General features: G+C 41.1%; 1 protein-coding gene across 1 annotated transcript; it reads right to left on the bottom strand.

Annotated features, from left to right (window-relative positions):
* Positions 1–521: 521 nt before the first annotated feature.
* aadac (arylacetamide deacetylase) lies at positions 522–12,326 on the bottom strand. The gene is made up of 5 exons (XM_030067524.1): positions 11,189–12,326; positions 9,125–9,353; positions 8,446–8,515; positions 5,905–6,076; positions 522–2,528 (listed from the first exon to the last, which is right to left on the bottom strand). The coding sequence occupies exons 1-5, from the start codon at positions 11,327–11,329 to the stop codon at positions 1,902–1,904; spliced, it is 1,239 nt and encodes a 412-aa protein (XP_029923384.1). The 5' UTR covers positions 11,330–12,326; the 3' UTR covers positions 522–1,901.
* Positions 12,327–22,644: the final 10,318 nt, after the last annotated feature.

Below are 22,644 nucleotides of genomic sequence, written 5' to 3'. Positions count from 1 at the left end.
TACAGAGGGGTATGTTGTTATTCTCTGACCAGGATAGCTTAGTTAAGTAGTCCACTGTATGCCCAGAAGGGGAAGTGGAGCGTTTTGTGTCTGTATCCTGATGAAGGAGGTTGGCCTATTTGAATCATCTCTTTATATAAATGGTCTGTTTGCACTCATGCATCATACTTTCAGCTATTTGGAAAAAAACAACATTTTCCAACCACTTCAGAAGAATGTGTGTAGGTGTGTGTAGTGATAGAGTCCTGGACACACAGTCTGTAGTACCTTTGCAGATCAACTGTGCTCTCTTTTTCTCTCCATCCACTCTCTGAACCCTCAGACAACTGATCCAACAGGAATTGCTTCACCTAAGCGGCGCCAAGAGGATTTGGCTTTGCATGTGTCTGTGTATCCAGAGGCCTATCCTTCTTTTCACACACACACACACACAGAATAGTGCACTGTGCAAGCCAATATATTATACTTATTCGCCTTCCTGTCTGCACATGTGCACACAGACAAATAAGATTATTCAGTGGTGAGAGGTTGGGTCAGTTTATTTTCAGAAAATATCGAATTTAAAAATTACACATATTTTACGCACATCATGTACAGCAGCAACTCAAAACATAAAAATAAACAATCATATTTACAAGTCAGGAACGTCACTTAAGCAGAATAACCACATTTCTGAGACGCCATTCATTTGGAACAATCAAGAGCCATTTTCTGATGTTGTGCTGATAAAGATAAAGAGTGGAAAACAAAGAACAGTCCCTGGAAGATATTCAAAGAAGACCATGGCTGAAAAGTGCTGACTTTCAACTGTTTCAAATCAACTCCAACTCTGTTTGAATCCCAAAGCCTAAAAAACAGCACATTCGGTTAACCACAGACATTTGAACAATCATAGAAAAAGGAGTGTTTTCTGTAACCCCTGTATCCCTCTGAGTTATCAGTTAAGATAGCCACCCCATGTGCACAGAAATCACAAGATGAACTCACCCACAGAGAGAGAGAAAGAGAGGGAGGTCCCGTTACATATTTCAAAGCGAGAGGCAGACGCACGTGAATAGCTTCAGTCCACCTCACATGATGACTGGGCCTTAGGGCAAGGAGATCAATACAACCTGACCTCCACCACACAGGACCAGTAACTACCTGTCCATAGTCTGGGAATTACAAAGACTTATTACAACTCCACAATAATTTCAAACATTTTTCCTTAAAATGCAACTGCTGAAACTCCAGGAAGCCCTGATATATGCCTTTCACTGAGCATAAATAGATTTGTCTTACATTTGCTGATATGCTTCTGGAAGTGCTGTATTTGGAAATGAGATGATTCACTCGTTAGTTTTATTGATCCCTGCATGCCACATTTGTATGGAGTATGTAAGAAGGGCTAATTTTTCTCTAGAGGACACCTAAAGGCTTTGTCTAGTAGTCCACTGCTGGGTTGTTTTCATGCTTTTTTTTAAAAAATAACAAATTAAACAATCTGTTAAAATGAAAAACATGAGGTTTCAGTATCAGCTGCTTTCAATCCTTTTGTCAATTTTGGCCTAACTGGTTATCACTCCTTGCTGCTGTGAAAATGTCAGGAAAACAAAAAATGTTTTTCTTTTGTGTTCTTTAAGATTTATAGCACATTCAAAAACCCCTTTAGAACCCAAACCCCACTGATATCTAACATCACTAGTGTGGTGCAATGCAAAAAGAATGGAAAAACCTTAAATGTGTACATTAATATATTTACAGAAACACAAAAGCATAACCAAAAACAAAACTGAAATGAAAGGTTAAAAAGTTGAAAACAACAGAGAGGGGAAAACATTTAATCGCCCAAACAACCAAGTGCATTGTCTGGAAACACAGGAATGAGCACTCAGTCGACGACATTTTCCTCCTCTCTTCTTTTACAAGTTTTCCTTCAGCCATTGGACATAGTTGTCCGTCATGCGGCGTGCAATCAGGAAGTCAGTGGGCCACACCGTGAACATCAGTGCTCCGTGGAATCCGGTGTCATAGTGTTCGTGTGTCACCTCAACACCGGCGCCGCGGAGCCGTGTGACATACATCATCCCATCATCCCGGAGAACATCGTACTCACATGTGAGAACGTAGGCCTTGGGCAGAGAGCGTAAGGTTGCATCTGGAACCAGCAGAGGTGACGCCCTCGGGTCAGTGATAGATCTAGACGGCCCATCCATCCCGGCTCCCTCTCCCCCGACTCCATGCACCACAGCAGGGGCGCTGTAGTTGTACTTTCTGTGGTACGACTCGGGCAGGAAGGCGCTCCAGTTGACAAACTTGAGCAGGCTGGCTGACTCAGGGCTGTTGTGGGCGTTGGCCATCATGGCTCTGAAAAAGGCCTTGTCACTGGTGAAGTATTCACTCCAGAAGCGCACCATGAGCGTGCGGGGCAGAATGGGCATGTCCCGATTCTGCTGGTATGATGGGGTGTTGAGATCCAAAGCCTGCAGCACCGGATAGAGCAGGGCTTGGGCCTTTAATTGAACCTGCTGCACAGGCTCTTGCTGTAACTACGGAGGCAGGGAGAGAGAGAGTGACAAAGACAGGAAAAGAGTTCGGTGCGTGCATTTATATGCTTATTTCACTATATAAAAAAACTATGAGAACAGTTTCATCCATTCTTTTTCTATGCCCACTTAAACAGGGTCATGTGGGGCTAGAGGCTATCCCAGCATGCATTGAACCAAAGGCAGGGAAACACCCTGGAAAGGTCGCCAGTCACTTCTTTGTGGTCGTCATGCATCAGTCCCAGTCTTCTCATTTTCACCCAACAGTCACTGAGTCGGTGAATAAACTTTTAGCCCTGTGTACTATATTTACAGTAACAAGGATCCTTATGTTTATCATTTAAAAGTTTCCATAAGAAGCCCTATTTATGAAATATGTAATTCCTTGCCAGTCATCTTCCATTTAGCCACTTGTCCTTAAATCTGTTTAGTACAAAGTCTCAGCCTGAAGCGTGGCATTTTTGGCTGTGTAATAATGTAGAAGATTTCTATTTTTATGTGGGATGATAAATTTAATAAACGATGCAGAAAATTTCAGTAAATGAGCCAATAAACTGTTAAGTGTCTGATTGTGCAGAGCACAGCATCTCTGTTTTAGGTGGGTCTGATGAGGTCAAGGCAGTAAAGACTTTGTTTCCTGATTTTAGATGTGTTTTCAATTTAATTCTGCACAAAATTCACAAAGACGGGGTAACCCTATTTTCATACATGTATTTTAATAGATCATATCTCCAGTGCTTACTGTAGTATTTGGAGTGGCACGGTGCCTCAGTGGTTAGCACAGTTACCTCACATTAAAAGGGTCTTGGATTTAAATCTCGCTGCTGTTGGCATTCAGTTCCTCCCACAGACCAAACACATGAAAGCATCTGGATTTTCTTGGAGACTCTAGACTGCTTATACATATGAATGAGCATAAACGACTGTGTTTGTGTTAGCGCGGTGACGAACCAGTAACCTGTCCGAGGTGTTTTCATGTTTTGTCCAGTGCATGCTGGGATAGCCCACAGCCTGGTGATCCTGAACAGGAATAAGCCAGTATGTTAAATGAATGAGTTCTAGTTACTGGTGGGTCATATTGACACAACTGTTGTGTAGTGCCTGACCAATATATCATTCAGCCGGTATTGGTCGATCACTGATATATGACATCATATTGGTAGTGGCATGTATGTTGACCAATATCCACCAATGTGAAAACTTTTTTTTTTTACAGAGCATAATACGGAAAAATATGTCTTGTGTTATTTAGAAATGAATATTTGATTTTCCCTGATCTTAATTTATGTGTGTAAGTGTGTGTGTTGTATATGTAGTAGCTGTAACCTGAGAAAATGTACTGCAAATTTTGACATACGTCTGACCATCTGTGCACCTGTAACCCAAAAAGTCAATATGTATGACAACTTGAGGGTCCCTTTATTTGAGGCCATGCAAAACCAAAAACCTGAGCTATTCTGGGTAGATGATGGCCAGAAACTGAAATGGCTCTTTAATGCTGAAGTATTTAAGACTGCAAATTGTATTTCTAAGGCCTGGAATAGAAGGCAGCACATTCTGTTTAATTAATGCATAACCTGAGGGGCATATTTTAGAAGTGCCTGGATTTGGATTTGACTTTGTATTCCTCATTTATTCTAATGCTTATTTTGTTGTTGTTGTTGTTGTATGTTTGAGCATGGTTTGTAATGTGTACAACAGTGTCTTGTGAGTTCATATGGGCTGGGCTTCTGAAATTGAAGCATGACACTTAAATAAAAGAAAAAATCAAAATCAAATATGGAAAATTCCATTCTGAAGAGGTAATCGTTAGAAAGCCCTCTTCCTGTTTTGGTAAGGACTCCTCTCTGCCCCCACAGGTGCCTGATGCCCACAGCACTCTGCTGACCACTGACAATCAATTTCTCAAACTTTTTAGCTTCCATCAGATTCACTGACTCTCGTGTGCAATAAAGTGCCAGATACGATCAGATGGAGATTTTTTTCTTGCCCCAAGGGCCTTGCACAAATTCTGGTTCCCTGGCCTCCTCTGAAAACTCATCTCTGTAAAAGCCACTTCATCTCCTCCACCCCTCCTCCCCCACCACCACCCTCTACTATGTCTTCCTCCTCTGCCTGCTTACAATGCTGACTTACTTTAAAAAGGAAATCATCCTCGCTTAACCATTTACCTGGCACTTAACTCTGGGAGAAAGCTTGTCTGCGCTGGAAGTGGTTTGAAAATCTGTGGGCACTCAGTCGCTTTCCTGTCATCACTTGTGTGAATGACTGCTGTGATGTGGTAAGTTATTTGTGTTGCTCCATCAGTTGCAATGCTTTAATGAAGTATTTAGCTGCAATTTAATTTTGTCATCAGTCAAGGTTTATTACATGCACATAAATCCGGATTATGTTGCTAGAATGCCGTACGACATTTAATTGATTTGTGCTTTCTGCTGATTCTGGCAGACATTTCTGATGCACTGCTACGCTACTGCTTGAGTGGAAATGGTATCAGTTGCTGGAAGCTCATATGAGGTCGGTAAGCCTTTACTCTTTGCCCTGCTCAAAATCTGGTGTTTAAAGTTGGAACAGTCAACCATAAACAGCCTGCAAGCTGAACATTGATAGTGTTGTTTAAGTCATGTAGTTCATGAGCTAAAGACTAATGGGACTATGTATCCTGTTAGTATGCAGAGCTGGGCACATTGATTGTTAATGACAACACATCGTTCTGTCCCACAGGAGTTAAACTAATGTTCCTACATTTGACACATCTGCTGCTCCTTCTCTTTTTTGCCATTGCAGACCACACACTCACATCCAGACATCCATCCAGATGTGCACATGTGTATGCCGTGACACTGGTTTCCTTCACTCACATGCTTCAGTACTGAGCCTCTCATCTATTGATCCTGAAGTGAAATTAAGTCCATATCTGTCTCAGCCAGCATAAATTCCCAAAGGCCCTACCTCTTTAATACACTTCTACACCATACGTTCTGGCCACCTATGATGCTAATGATCTCTGAATTATAGCTCATTCAGCTGTTGCATTCATTCTAAATCAATATGGATTAGAGCAATTTAAATAAAATGCAGCTACTCATTTCCCATTCTAATTTACCGTGCATGAATGTTACACTAGTGATACAACAAACAAAGTTACACATGGCAGGTCAAATGAGAGGTTGCTTAAGGTCACTTAACATCCAGCATGGTGTGTTCTTGTTGCTCAAGATGCTAAGAGGTATATAAGAGATAGGTTTGAATCCAGCTTGTGAAGTTTGTTGCATGTCACTTCTTCTCGTTGCCCCATCTTGTCCAATTCTGCATGAAGTAAACGATGGAAGGAAGCAGAGATGATATTTAAAACATTAAGTTAAAAGAGAGTCAGTACCTGCTGGGACACTGCCGCCGCCAGGTTCCCACCAGCGCTGTCCCCAGACACAGCAATGCGTCCCGGGTCCACAGAATACTGAGCCAGCACCCCCCTCTGGAGGAAGTGTTTGACAACCCTGTACACATCCTCATACGGGACAGGGAAGTGGTGTGCTGGGGCCAGGCGGTATCTGGCAAAGATGGAGGAGATCAGACAAAAGGCTGAGCATGTGAACAAGAATGAGATGTGAAGGTACACAGACAGCATTGTGAACCAGGCGAAATGGGCAAGATGGCCTTCACGAGGGATGACGGATGGCAAATGGAACAAAGTCAATGTAGATAGTATTAAGGGCTCTCAGAGATAAAATGTAATAAAGATTTAGCCAAATTTCCCATGTGCATTCCTCCAAAACATTGTCCTTGTTACAGCCTGAAGGACAATTCTGTCACTAATTTATCACTGAAATTAGCTGCTTGACACAATTACAACGAGTAGTTACAAAGATCAGCTTTGCGATTTCATTTGGTCGTGCTTGGGCTAGACTCCGAAATCTAATATAACTCCCGGATGGAAGCCTGGTAAATTATACATAAAAGTAACAGGCAGGGAAAAAAATAAATCATGCTGACGGAAAGCTTCTGACTAAGCCGGTGGAGTGTAAAATCAGTGGTTGTTATCCTTGTTCAACTGAGTTTTATTTACAGAGCCCTGCACAGTAAAACGCACATTGAAAACCCAATTCTAACTTGTCCAGAGAGATTCATATTCTAGTCAGTGATAAATCAAATGAGCAGTAAAAACAAGGAAACATAAAACACCCGTTCTTTAAATCAACCCCTTGTGGATGTAAACTCACACACACGAGTGAACTATTATGTGTGCTCATTGTTAGAAATTAAATTTTCAGTGGATCTGAAACATTCATTCAAATATCAGGCATATGATTCTTCATCTTCAGACTTTGCTTGTCAAGTCATTCCAAAATTGATCACTCCCCTTATATAATCCTATAAAGTTGTTGACTACCAAGTTGGTGAAGTGCAATTTTTCAACTGTGTTGCAATATTTGCTGCTGAAATAAAGTCTTACATGTATCAAAACTTTAAGACAGTGGTGTAAAAAGTATTTCGCAATGAGTTTTTCTTGTTTTGCAGAGGCCAATGACCTCCTGTTACAAGCTATGACCATAAAACTCACAGTAAACTCAGCTGCAACGACTCAATCACATAACCATCAGCTAACTTGAAATACTGTGACTAGGTTTTTCAATCAATATGCCAAACATTTATAGCAGAGTTATAGCAGAGCAGTACCCCACTCCAAATTTAGGGTTCACTTACTTTTACTTTTCACTGACACTTGCAAAAAGGCATAAAGAATTTTGCAAAGGCATAAAGGCATGGGCATAATCAATTAACTATTTTTAGATGCAGTCAGTAATCTAATATTTTTCGGAGCATGTGTGTATGTATAGGCAGGCCAGGAATGCATGGGACATTAATGACGCATTCCAACTTTAGCAGAGGCTACCAAGGACCAGATGGGCGCTATTTGTAATCGTCACCCAGTGTCACTTTGCCTTTTCTTTTTTTTTTTCTTTTTTTTTTTTGAATGAATGAATGAAATGAATTTGTTCACACACAAGAAGCAATAAATGGAAATGCATTTCTTAAAAAGCTCCATTATTTAAACTGATTGAAAATGATTGAATGCATGGTGTTAGGGACCACTTGCAATACCTTCACGGACCACCAGGAGGCCACAGACCACCGGTTGAAAACCCTTGGCATAAATCTCTGAAGCCTTGACAAACTGCCGGCAGGAATTTGAGCGAGGCAGATCTTGTAAGGCAATACACACAACCTCTCTGCCACATGGCCAACGCATACTGACGTGGCAACCAGCACAGTCACTTCACACCGACAAAACAGACACTCTGACTTTGTAATTAACGGGATCCCACAAGTGTTGATTGTAAAGCTGAAACACTGTGACAAAATGAGTCAGAGGACAGACAAGGACAATCAAGAGTTACAGGACATGAGGATCCCAGTTAAAGGTGGTCACAGCAAAGGACAACAGTGAGTGAGTGCTGCTGTAACAGCAAAGGCCCGGCGAGACCCTAATAAAAACCTGTCAGCTCCACTCTACTGTATCCTCACTTCCATCCGGCCTGTGAGTAATGGGGAAAGACAGGCACAAAGGAATATAACAATAGAACTCTGCTGTGTGTGTGTGTGTGTGTGTGTGTGTGTGTGTGTGTGTGTGTGTGTGTGTGTGAGAGAGTGCAGAGAGAGAGGGAGAGAGTAAGGGAGAGAGAAAGAGAGAACATATCTTAACTCAAAACTCAGTGGTTAAGAACCAGAGAAAAGTTATTCTCTAATTAACCACCACACATTAAAAGTACCAGTTTTGCACCCATCACTTTTCATCTCTCGCTGACATGCAAATGAAATAATAAACAATCATCGTCCTTTTACCCAGAAAAGACTTAGCATTTTGTACAGTATTTTCTCTGTAGGCCTACGTAATGCTTGCACGGTCTGAAATACTTACTCCACAGAAAGGACCACTGCATTCAGCTCAGTGACCATTTCTCGGGCCAGGAGATCATACGGACTCATCCCTGCATGGACAGACAGGAGAGAAACATGTGAGCATCACAAATTTATACCTCTGTTCATTCTAATTATGACACACCGTTTCACATGAAGACAAGGACCGACAGTGATACACGTGATTGTGCCAAGTTCTCCTTCCTGGCAGGGCTGAGACACAACCACTCTCGAGCTCTGTTGCTGTAATTATTATAGTTGTCCAACAGATTGCAAGGACAGCATGAGATGTGTCAAATCGCATGTCAAGTCTTTAGTCTTGGGTGAGCATAGGCAACCGCCCACTGAGGTCCCTACCGCTCTTGCAGACGGTGTGTTATTTTCTTAGGAAATTGCTGAAAGGAGAGTTTGTCTTGGTCAAGAATTGGTTTGTTATTTATGATACTGTCATGTTATCTCTTGTGGGAAGTCTAAGGAATGCTATAAAATCACTTGTCATGTCAAACAATTAACGCATTTTCACAGCAGTATTCTCAAGGTTACGGAGTGATTAATGTGCCGTGAACACAATGAATCAAAAAGAAATGTACTGCCCATCTGTCGCCTCATCCATCAAACTCTCCTCACAGCTATGTGATTTTCTGTGACTAAAATAAGGAGAGGTCAACACGTGAACTCACGGGAGCTGCCGAGACACCATCCTCCACCATGCAGGTAGATGACAGCTCTCCTGAGCTCAGAGTCACTGCCTAGCTGCTTGGGCTGGTACAGCACAACATCCACGCCATCAAACGTCTCCTCCGTCACCTGGACACGCTCGTCAGATACAGGCACTACCCCCTCCACCAGGGTGATGAAGTACATCACCCCCATGTAGTCCTTCAGCCCCACCAATTCACTGAAGTCTGCCTGAAAAGAGAGACAAAGGCAGATTGCACAATCCATCATTGTTCACACAGCACAACAAATGCCCAAATTACCTTTTGTGTATAATAAAGCTAACGCATGAGTCATTTTCACCCTACTTGAATCAATGCCTGTCTTGACCAGTATCCATTATATTCACAACTCTCTGCAGCATCATAAAGAGCTTAGATATTAAATGTGTGAGCATCATAAAGGAGGGGGGAGGGAGAGTACAGTCATGTGAATGTTGTATAGTGCAGAGTCAATAGCCCCCTAAAGTCATCAAAGCTGTTTTGTTGTTATAACTGCAAAATAAGTCATAAGAGCGTGACTCCATCATGACTGCCGATCATCAGAGGTCAACAGCTGAGATGAGGCAAATCAGCTGACAGCAGGGACGGTCCTTCACTGTGATCACAAAAATGTGAGACAAGAGTCAGCCACTGTACACGATGACATCACAGCACTGATCTGAAAATAACCGGCTGGGGATCGGAGCTGCGGCTTTGGATCGGTCTGAGTTCAAACATCCCATTTGCATGAGATGGAAGAGGGGCACAAATCTTTTGCCTAGGTGAAAATATGGAAGTGTGGGGAGGGCGAAGAGGTCCTAGTCGAAACCAATGCTGTAAAAGTCCTTTTTATTCTAAAATGCTACATTTTACATTAGTAAAAATGTCAAAATATTCTATCTTAAAATGTTCTTTTGCCTCTGACGCCTACAGTCAGTGCTTATTTAGCCTGGATGAACACTCATACAGACACTTATACTTGAACACTCTATCTTGCTCCGGCTGTCCTGTCTAATAAAGGTAAGTTACAGAGAAATGCAGCATTTCTCTCTGTCTGTGCAGACAAAGAGGGTGTGTGTGTGTGTGTGTGTGTAGAAAAGAGATAGAGAGAGCAAGGAAGAAAGAAGTACTTTAGTTTTCTTACAACTTGACAAAAAAAAAAAAAAAAAAACTCAACTTAATTTTAATTGTCAAATAGACATGACAGACCCAAATGAATTAAATGAATTTAATTTGTCAGTAAAAACAACTCAGAATGTCTTCATGTCTGATCCATAGAGTGGCCGTGCTGGCTCAAAAGTTTATTTTGTGCTGCACTGGATATGACATAGTTATTCATCAATAAATATCAGAATATTCATTTGGAACACAGATATTACACTGACGTAGATCTAAAACAGAATTGTAGGCTATTGTAGCCCAATACTTTTCCTTGCTATTGTCTTTAATTTTTCATTTAAGCCTGGGAGAGCAATATTTTATCCAGGTATGTCCACTTGTCGCTGAAAACTGAGTTTTTACCAGTGACCAAAGTCTGGGAAGATAGATAGATAGATAGATAGATAGAAGCCATTAGTTTATGATGTTACATTTGTTTATGGTTGAACAGTTTTACACAGATTTGAATCCATCCCTGGTTTCAGGAGTAGCCTGGCATTAGGCTCATCAGGATGGGCTGCAGTAAACCAGAGGCGTCTAACGGCTATAATCAAAGAGTCGATTTCCTTAATAGGTTCTATTCTTAGAACAGGTGAGCAGGACTATACAACACATGGATTAGCATCTGACATAATCTGGTGTAACAAGCATGTCTATCGACATGGCAACCTCAGCGAAACACACTAAAGGATTATCGTGACAAATGAACTGCTCTAAGAGCACAAGATATTTGCAGATAGAAGAAAATGCACAGTGTTCACATGTTCACACAAGAACCTGTGAGTTAAAATAAGAAAATAAACGTATAGCTTTGCAACCTATCACAGCCTAACAGGGCTAATTAACAAAGTCTATATGCATACAGGGCTATAGCGTTTTTGTTCTTACCAGGTGGCTGAGAGTTCTGAAGAAGGAGTTGGTCAGCATAAGTTTCCATCTCTCCTCTATCTCCTCAGGAATGGGTTCATAAATGTAATAAGCGGTAAAGGAGCCGAGAGCGACGAGTAAAAAGATGCCTCCCAGCCTCATTTTACAACCTGGGTCCCCCGGCAAATGATTGCAGGGTGCAGACAGAAATAGGGTGTCAGCTGCGCCTGTTAACAAGTCACTCCGGTGCGTGGCAAAGCTTAATGTGGGTATTAATTTTGGATACAGGCCAGCTAAATATGACAGCACGTGTTTGGTGTCATTTGATGGTTATCAGCGTGCATGAGCTTTCCATCGTGATTGTCGCTGCCCGTGCACGTTCCCCCGGTGCATGTCAGAGCCTCGGATGGAACCGGAGATTTAATTAATGTGTGGGTGAGACACGCGCCCCCCGCGACTCACGAGGCAGGCCGTCCCACCTTGGCCCGCAAAGCAAATTCCTCAGGTGCTTCCCGCGCGGACGAGGCACCAAAACATACACACAGGCTTCAGCCGGACAAGCGACAAAACTTTATGCCAAGGTGCAAATGATGCACAAAGACTGTAAATAAACAACAGCGGTAGGCGCATCAAGCTTTGCTGATTTTGAAGTGTTTCAATATAAAATAAATGTTATAGGTCAGCCTTTTATGAAAAAAAAAAAAAAAATCACACCAAAACTTCAAAATATCATGCAGCGCGTGTAAGTCAAAACATTCAATGCCTAAAAGACAACCCTATGGCATAATAATGTCAACAAACATAAATCATAAAGTATGAACTAATAAGGTCACTATAAACTAACTACTATGCGGTCTTAGAAAAACCGTACATCTATTTAGGAATATTAAAGGAATATTGCAGTGATTTCTCCTTAGGGATACGCGCTCCAGATTCTGCGGCTGAGGCACAGTGTTGTCTGGAGAGCAGCCCGTGAGATATCCGTCCGCACTTTGCACCGCTGTCGCACATAATCGGGGGTGGTCCCCTTGCAGCTCCTCTGTTTCCTTGGCTATATATATCCAAATCGCTTTAGAAGTAGGAAAACCTTTGGAGAAGCCCTCGGTATCAGTATGGCGACGCATAATCTTGCTGCCGCTGCAGAAGGAAGAGACTCAGCAGAGCAGCTAAACAGTTATGGTTGTGAGGCAGCCCTAAGCTAATTATATTATAGGTGACCGTGCCAGATAAGATGCATCTTTCCTCAGGCAGGATTGACGGGGCAATATGACTCTCCTGCTCTCACATTTGAGAAGGAGCCCCTGCAAAGGAGTCATGCAGCAGTTTGCCACTGGCATTGTAGGCTCAGTGCGAAGTGGAATTGTTTTTCCTCTTATTTATTATTTTGCTTTTGAGAGGACTGGGTAAGAGTATAGCAGTTTCAGTGTACTCACATCTTAGAAAGGTGTGTAATAACTTAGGTCAGGATGCAAAATTACATCAATGTGGGAAAGAAAGAAAGAAAGAAAGAAAGAAAGAAAGAAAGAAAGAAAGAAAGAAAGAAAGACAGACAGAAAGAAAGAAAAAGAAAAAGTGCAGCAGACAAATACATGGGCTCACAGACAGCAGTCCTGTGAAGAGGTGGGTAAAGTACAGAATAACTATACTTGAGTAAGATAGTTACTCATCCAAAAATGCACTATGTGAGTATGAGTAACAGTTAGGCTACACTGTAAGAAAAGTACTCAAGCAAGAGTAAAAGAGTAGGCTATTCAATAAAATAAATAAATAAATAAATAAATACTTTGAGTTGTGAGTGCTGGTTATGGTTTTAGATTGTCTATTTTCACAACCCATGCTAAAATAAAGAACAGAGATTCAAAAAATAGTGATAGAAGAGTATTTTTAATTGCTGTACAGCTTGAAGTTGAGAAGGTCACTTACTGTGGCCGTCTTCAATCACTTGCTCTGTCACACAGCTGCAGAGCGATGAGCGTCTGTCAGCTCACCTGATGAAGACCAGCAGCTTTTGCGTGAGGCGAGTTTACACCGAGATGAGAGGAGCTGAAACTTGCAACTACTGTCTGTTCTAAAACCTGATCGTTTTTTCTGTTGTCAGATTTACCCTGAAAGCAACTAAAGGCTGGTTTATACTTAATGTTAAATATGGATACGTGTGGATACGTGTGGATACCCAGGATACCCGTTGCAACCCGTCGGGACCAATCTGGTTTGGACAAATATTTAGAAATTATGTTCAGGTTCGTGTCAGGTTCAGTCACTTTGGAATTATTTTAGTGAAAAATGTTGGACCTCTCTGTTCTGAGCAGCTTCCTGTGTTGTGCTGAATGTGACAGTGCTGAAGGCAAAACACGGAGGCTATTTTAGAAAATGTAACCTAGCAATGGAGGACAAGCAAAATCTCAGGCTCGGGCTGGGTTCGGACACAAAAACAAGAATGCTGTCGGGTTTGCGTCAGGCTCTGTTACTATGCTCTGAGGCTCGGGTCAAGTTCACACAAAAGGGTGCAACCCAATGCGTACTCTAATACAGATGGAGCCTTCTGTCTGTATTTCACGTTTTCAAGAAGCGTACGGATACGGACGAAACAGAGCAGTACCACCGGACATCATGAGGATGGAGTAGCCAACGTTTCAAGCTAGACCAGTCTATGAGTGAGACATGTAGAAGACATCTCTCTCATTGGTAATATTAGAGAAAATAATTCTCTATTCTCCTGTCGCAATGTATTAAATGGCCTCACAGCTGACCACCATCTACAACGCAGCCTCTGCTTTTGCCTCTTTGTAGAGGGTACATTATTACGACCTCTACCACCATTGCCATGTTTCTTGTCGGAAACTTTTGACTCTGAGCTGCCCTCTAGTGGATTTGTAAATGAACCTTAACAATGGTGAGCACGGCTTTCACGGTCAGTGGAGCAGCTTCCATTGAATTACAATGGACATGTTCTGTCCTGCAGCTTCCGAGTCGTGCCGCATTTGTGCCTAGTGTGTTTTGTCAGTTGCGTCTAAAATACACTGAGCACAGACGTCGCCTGTCACATAGGTGGGCAGACGCGGCTGGTCTATTTTTTTTTTCCTCTACGTACGGCCACGTGGCCCTCCAACAGGGAAACACACGGCTGGTATGCAGCAAATGAGCTGGTGCAGCAGTTTAAAAAAAAACAAAAAAACTGCACCACCCATGAGGTGATGGCCCACAAATATGCCTGGTGGATTCATAACAGAATAAATTTGGTCAAATGTAACGAGGAAAAGAGTAGATTACCAAAAGAAAAGAAGAAAAAAAAACCTTGAATCGCGTATTTATACATTGTGTCAAGCACAGGAGCAGCTTAGGCCAGTCAATAGGCTAATGTGAAAGCCATACATTTTCAAGCAACTAAGCACACAAAATATGCAGTCTCATATGACAGGTTGATGATATTCATTTATTCAAAATCAGTTTTCCCTTGAGAATATTATCGCCTTGCGCTAACTTTATCTCATAGTTCGTTACACATGCTCTGGTTTGGATGTGAGTTGGTCTTTTCAGAATGTGTGTTTTGGTTAGGTAACTTGGAAAGTTTCAACTCTTAGAGACCTGAACCACGTGCCTCCACGTGACTCTGTGTCTACTCCCTTGTCACGATCTTTTCAAACTTTCCTTGAGTCAAGCTGGAAGTTGTAATTGGCCAGTGTTTAGGAGCAGGCAAGTGTCTCCTTTCATTAGTCATTAAACTTTGCTGAGAAGCTGGGGGACGCAGGGTGAGGGTGACATGGTACCTCGGTGACACTGATCAGTACTGAGCAGTGGAATATTGAATCACTCCCCGGAATAGCAAATCACACCTCAGACACTTTGGGATTCCCCCTGGATTTCCCTTCCTCATTTTCTAATCCAACCACCGGCCTCCTCTGTAGATGAGGGACACCACCTCGGCTGATTGTTAAAACTTTCATGGAGCTCTCTTCACTCTTTGTATCTTGTCGGTGGGGGGACCTGTCAGAGTGTGTGGGGGTGGGGTTGTTATCTTCATCTAGGACTGCGCCGCACCGTGCTGTGCCACGTGGCTGCCCAGCACCCTGCTGTGTGAGGGGGTAGCTCAGGCAGATGTAAAACTGTCTGAAGAAATGTTTCCAACTCCAACAAGGAGTCTGAGCACCAGAGTACGAATGTGTGTTCAAGCGTGAATGTGCAAAAGACAGTGAGTGTTTGTGTGTGTGTCTTGCCAGTGCGCATGTGTGTGCGTGCATACAGATGCTTTCATTCCTTTGTCTGCGTGCATGCTTGAATTTAACACAACAAGAGAAGCACATAAAATTCTTATAATTACGGAATCCAGTCCAGACCTCCACTGCCAAAGATGAGTAGGAGCAGCAAACTTTGGAGCGTTTTAAGTCACAGAGCCCCCACTGAGAAACTGGATGGGCTGCATGTCAAGAAACATCTGAAGGCACACGATTCTGAGCTCAGGATGAGCAGAGCAGAGGAGACATTTCCTGTTCAACACCTTGAGATGGTGGATATAGTCTAAACTGATGATCCACAGGTAAGGCTGAAAGTTTGGTTGAAATGCCAAGTAAAATTTAACTTTATTCAGCCATTAGCACTTGGCATAAGTTTAATTTAAACAGTACATTGTGGGACAAGTATACATGCACAGATAACTGCAACCTCAGATACTTTGTCATAAACTACATTGTGGATTATGAGCAAGCTGCTATGGATATACATTACCTCTCCACTTTACTATGCATAGCTATTCTCAAACTGTTTTAGCTTTCACACACACACACACACACACACACACACACACACACACACACACTGTAGACACATGTTGACTTGAATCCCACTGTTTTCCCCGTAACCCTTATGCAAGCTGTTAGCCCTGGCTTCATGCTTGTCTGGACAGAGCTGGGAGAGATAATGGATTTTGTGTGTATGAGTGTGTGAGTGTGTGTGTCCACACGTGTGCATGTGTATGTTTGTTAAAACTCCCCCAACTGACCGAAGCTGAGGATGTCTCATCTGCCATAGCATGGATATAAATACACACACACACACACACACATACATGCATAATCCAATACAAAGTTCGCCACCTGCACACACCCATTTGTTCAATTTATATGATCTAGTAGACATATTTTACATTTGCAGTCATTTTTTTTTTTTATTTGTTCTGTGTGCTATAAGAAACAGACCAGAAGCCTCTAAGTTCATAACCTGGTAGGGCATACAGTTACTGTACACAGATACAGTATGTTTTATATGCTTGTATTTTATTTTATTCTGCAAAATACCATCAAACAATGTCAGTAAGTATCATAAAAACAAACTGTAATTCAGTGAAGGGCTGCACAGTTTGATGGTAGTAAACCACAGTATCAGTCAGATGTTCTGTTAATCATTCTTGGTAAAGAGCTACAAGCAGTGATATTTTAAGGTCATGGGATAAGTCTTATTGCAAGGGTTTTTATGGAGGCACAGCAAAACTAATATTCAGTATATCAATATCCATTAACATGTTGATATCAGTTATGTCAGCCAACATAAAGACATTGCACCTGTGTCCAGCAGCAAATAAAATAATGTGGTAAAAAAAGAATGCACCAGAAATATGTAGTTTCTGCAGTGAAGAACAAGACGCGGAGCAGATTCAAATATACCAAGTCTGCCTTGTTTCCCTGACTCCCTGCTATCTTTGCCAGATTATGTAAGCTACAGTAAGGAGAGGAAATACTGAATGCTGCTTTCCCATGTTTTCCTATTTAATGTAAGTTTAACTTTAACATGCTGTATTACACATTTTAACTTGTTGAGCATGGTGTTTGCCTAGTGCTGTGTTGTTGAACAGGGCTTACAACCTGGCCTCAGAACATGTTCACCTGGTGACATGGTTTGATTTCAGGCTGCTGGCCAAGGACACAGCCACAACCTGTCAGTTTGTAATTATGAGCCTGGCAGGGTGCCTTGTGTTATTAGGCCTTCCTCCTGCTTCTTGTCCTGACCCAGGTTGTGTAAAATGGTGTATTTCAACATAATGTACTGCCCCTGCCTGCCTGCTTTTCGTTGCTTCTCTGAAAAAATCAAAGTCAAAATCAAAAAATCAAAAAATAAAAATTTCAGCTGAGGACTATTACAAGGACTATCAACCCAAGCCCTCCCACACCCTTTGTTAATCCTGGGGGGAAAAAAAAAAAAAAAACAGAACACACACAGCTTGTGGAATATTAAACTCAGATGTAATCATGTTGGTATGAAAAAGTTTGCAAGTGCTCAGCTCCACACAAAGCAGTCACTCACTTTGATGGATGAGACTAACGGGCCATGGCGTGCCACGGCACAGACCATTGTCAGTGAGGCCCATCGGCCTGTGCCAACTTCCTCTCCATGTAAGCCGTGTCAGGATGGTGTCATCCAGCACCAGAAAGGTGTGAGGTTTACAAGTGTGAATCACAGCGGCCTTTGTACATCCTAGCAGTGTCTTGTTACATACATTTGCCAGATGGGCTCAAGGTTTCATTATGTGCATGACTGACAGATGAGTGATCTCTGCTTTGGAATGGTATTCAATAAAGATCACCCTGAGAGAAGAATGTTTACATTACTTACTTATGTGGGATTGACAGTAATGTGTGGCAAAGGAGTGGAACAAGAGATGTAATCAGCCACTAACTTCTTAAGTGCTGAATGCATATGAATAAAGCATTGTAAGTCACATGGAGATCCTCTCCTGATCCAAGCAGCCAAGAGATTTCTGTGGTTTAAGACCAGAGAGCAATCTCCCAGTGGGTAGCAATGTGAAATACTGTAATGTTCTGTTCCCAGCTAAATTCAAGTCATTTGTTTTTCAACCCATTGTCTGCACTGCATCGCATTTGTTGTTGCAGTGTTTTCATTGCTGAAAATTTTTACTGTTGCTTGTCTAATTATCAAGTCCTTAAAGTCCAAAAAGGTACACGTCCTTCCCTTAAAAAATGCTGTTACTAATGCCGTTAATGCTTTGCTAGATCAGGGTAGTTAAGACAAATTTTCTCAAGTTTAATACGTCATTTTAGTACATAAATCCTGCCTTTTGGCGCAGATATTACCCATGCTTTAAGTTTCATTTATTTCTGACTGAGTGGAATTTTACCTTACTAAACCTTTGAGATCCTCAGGCAGCAGCTCTCTGTCTGTTCCAGGCTCTCAGCTGAAGACTAAGGGGGACAGAGCTTTTGAAATAAGAGCCCAGAGGCTCTGGAACACCCTGCCAGAGGAAATACGACAGGCTGACTCAGTGGCTTCTTTTAAATCTAGGCTTTAAACACACTTTTATCACACTGCCTTCCCCGATTTCATCTGATTCTAGTTTTGTGTTCTGTTTATGGGTTTTGCCATTTCACATTTTTAATGTGGTTTGTTTAGTACTTTTTTTTATTGCTGTGTTTTCATGTGTTTATGTGTTATGTAGTTTTTGCTTGCTATATGAAGCACCTTGTAAATTTGTTTTGATAAGTTATCTATCTGTCTATCTATCTATCTATCTATATCTGTATATATGCACATACTGTTGGTTGTTTAGCATAAAATCAAGGAAGTAAATGATTTCATTTTCATTTTGTTTTTCAGTTCTCTATAATGTATGTTATATTGTACACAGTGAGAGTGTATAGTTTAATCTCCTTCAGAATATTCTTCCTCATGTGAGGAGTGACCGAAGCAGCAGAGGATATGGAGGTTTATTGTTTCCACACAGTGCCTCAAGGTCATGAGACTGGCTGTAGGAAACAGTGGCAGATAAGCTCTTTATCAGTAGTCGCATAGTACATTTCTGTCGTAAGGAATGTTGGCCTCTCACCCCATTCCACATGAATGTCTTCTAAGTTATCAGCAGACACAAGAATAAGAAATTTTAAAAATTTCTGTATATATTTGCATTGTGTTACTCATTAATATTCATAAAACGAAGACAATTGCATTCACATTAATCATCAATATACCTAAAGGTAATGCTATTCTAAAACAAAACTACAGTGATGCCGAAAGACATATAAAAAGCAGACATAAAAGTCCGGGTCTCAGGGCACAATATCCATCTCTCCTTAACGCTCCAGTTATGTTCAAATTTGCAAACATCTTTTACGTTTGGGGTCAGTTTGACCCCAGCAGTTTAAACCTACACAAAATTATTATAATTAAAATTGTTACCAAAGTTTATATGTCAGATACTTTGTGTTTCTAAGTAGCCCTATAAATAAAACATAACTCCCCCCCACCCTTACTTATACATCCAGTATTCCTATTACGCAACTATGAAAAAAATATGCAAATCACCATAAAATCTCACTGATTGACCTGAAATTGGAAAGAAATATCTTTTTGGTGTTTTAATGGTTTTATATTAATTCTAAGTACAGATTTTTGTTATTTATAACAGATGCGTGACAAAGTGTGTACAGGACATTGAAAACATATCAACATGTGAATTTCATGTTTACCTGGTAGTACCCATTACATTAGGAAAACTCATTAAATATGAAGTAAAAAAAAAAAAAAATGATGGTAATCATTTATTTAGAGACGTTAAACATTGGCTGGAATCAAACTGACCCCAAACGTAATAGGAGGGTTAATTTTTAATTTTCAACCAGCACATGGTATTGTGGTCCTGAGTATTTTGTCATGGCTTGCACAGATTTTTGTGATTGCTTCGATTCAGTTTTCAGATATGATGTGCATAACTCATATTATACTATATTCTAGTCAAACTTCAGTGTTATAGCGTCATTGTATTTGCATTGAAAATTCAGTTCTATAATCAAAATATCTGATGGCTTCATTTCTATCTATCTAATCACTGAGTGTCCTTGTCATTTTGTAACATTTTTGTCTTTCTCCCTTTCGGTGTCTTTGCTGCATCATAATGACTGATCCTGTTGGTGTTTGTGTGTGTGTGTGTGTGTGTGTGTGTGTGTGTGTGTTCAACCTCAATTGTTGTGAAGTATTTGAAATTACAGGGTCGCAAGGATTCCCTGAGATATCAAAACCTTGTACATGCATGCATACTGTACAAAAAACAATCAAAAGGAGCAACACATATGGCCAAAACACAAAACAATATGCACATTTAGGTGAAACACACCCAGTGATTGTGAGGGAGTGAGAGCCTTATGGTAACAATTTGTTTTGCATTTTTTTGTTATGACTCCTGTGATGTTGCAAGACACTAACTAACACGTTAGATTTGTTAATTGCTAAACTGAAGATAATACTTTAAACCACAAGATTCATTCAAAATGTGCTCATGCAACACATGATGTGCAAAACCAGTGGCCAAAGCAGAACATAAACACATGATCCTTCTTTACAGCTGAAACCCGGAGAAGCAAAAATAAATACGTCATAAATAAAAGTGGTGCTAGAAACCCAAAAATGCTGTCGCTATTTTCAGAACAGCTGTAGAGCTTTCTGTACAGTTTTTTTTTTTATGCCATAGGCAAGCAACCGACAATTGTGATGCAGTGCTACTAACCTGGCCAGTGTTACTGAACTAATAATATATTTTTTTTCGAAAATAGATTTTTACTTGAATTAGTTACCTTTGTGTCTTGTGGTAAGCATCTGAACACTTCACTGTTGTAAGCAGTAGTCGAGTTGTAAAAAAAAATTCAGGGGGGATGCTCAATTTTTTTCACTTGATGAAAAGGGAGGATGGCAGTTTTACAGGGTGGATGATTTTGACCGTTTTTATTTCAGAGGGGATGCCATCCACCCTCATCCCCCCTCAACTCGAGTACTGGTTGTGAGGTAGGTGGATTCAGGAAAGAGAGCTTGTGATTTAGAGGTGTGCGCTTTGTATCTGAGAACAGCATGCAGTCTTTTTAGGTAAGATTTTTGCAAGTTTGAATCTTTGTGTAAAACATTTTACACACCGATCCACTGAAAATAAATAAATGAATAATTTGAATGGTAAAAATTTAGAAATACATAAAAAAAGCATATCAAGTTGTTGGCCATACATCACCAGCAGATGGTGCTATAACCCAAGTCAAATGCTGCCAGACCTCCAGGCAATCTACAATAGTATGTATGTAGTACATTGATTACCCTTTCTACCCCCCTCCTCCAGTTAACATGTGACTTTAGTAAAAATACATTTTGTAAGTGCAATGTGGTTGAGAGACTAGCAGTTTCTCAGGGCTACCATAAAGTTGTGCCTTGCATGTTTATACAGGCTGGATGTTCAGATCATTCATCACAACAGAGTGATAACGAATGAGCTGAATTTCATCAAGGAAAGAAGGAGATACAGCTGACACATCTACATCTACTATTTATAACAGCCATTTTTGGATAACTCACTGCTTGAACCCCCAACAAACAAAAACTCACATTAAGACGTTATTCAGATGGAGGATAAAACTCTCTCAGTTGAGAAATGGTATCAGTTACGATGCAATTTCCTTCCTGTATAATGAGATCAACCAGACAAGTATGAAGTCTGAGGCAATGCAAAGACTGAAATATCCAAATGAGTATTTCTAATGGAGGATAATGGACCTCTGAGAACTCATTCAGAGGCACAGCAATATCTGTAGCTGTGATGGAGAGTGGCTGCACCGACTGAAAGCCCTCACATTGTTCTGTAATGACTGGAATATGCCCTGGTCCTTTTCTTTCCTCCTTCCCTTTCTTTAAAATTATTTGCTTCTCCAGGACTTTGACTCATCAGGTTATTATCTTTTGGGGCATACCCAAAAAATAATCAAGGTTCATTGTAGTTTTGTAATGCAAACTTGGGGGCAGAAAAGGCAACCTTTATTAACGTTGACAACCATGTGTACTTGCTTACACAGAGTGATACACTTTAACAAAAAACATGTCTCTCCTTTGGTCCATGGTTGGTTTTGTGCAAGGTATCACGAGATAACAGAACTACACATACACACACAGCAAAGGGAACTTGACTGTATATCTGGAGTTATAGAGAAACTTTCCAGAGAGAGAAGGATTTTATGCCTTTTTGATGTCAGCACTCATGGTGAACTACAATTAAACTATGATTAAACCATTTATGTAACTAGAATTAAAAGTTTTTAATGGATTCCACAAGTACTTTTTGTCCTCAGGCAGTTCTCTCTTCAGATTGTGCCTTTAATTCCTGCCCTCCCTCATCTCCGAGTCATCCTGCCTCCTTGGTCAGTACCCACTGCTACAGTGACCTCTGCAGGCTGTGAGGTTACATGGCCTGCTGCTGCGCTGACCTGCAGGGGTGAAAGGTCAGAGGTCTGTGTCTGAAACCAGCCCTGAACAGTGTGGCTTGCCTCCGGCTCATGCACTTTGAGCATGGCAGGTCAGAGGGTTCAGAGGTCATGGTGTGCTGATGTGGTAGACTTTACAGAAGCATGCAACCTATTTCCCCCCAGTATATTTCTGTTGAAGTATTATAGATGATACAAAGTCAGATAGAGAGCCAATCATCCTTATTCCCTCGACTGTGAGAC

This window comes from Myripristis murdjan, chromosome 13 (genome assembly GCF_902150065.1).
Source record: "Myripristis murdjan chromosome 13, fMyrMur1.1, whole genome shotgun sequence".
In the NCBI taxonomy this organism is placed as follows: Eukaryota; Metazoa; Chordata; class Actinopteri; order Holocentriformes; family Holocentridae; genus Myripristis; species Myripristis murdjan.
This window is presented reverse-complemented; position numbering and strand designations above follow the sequence as displayed.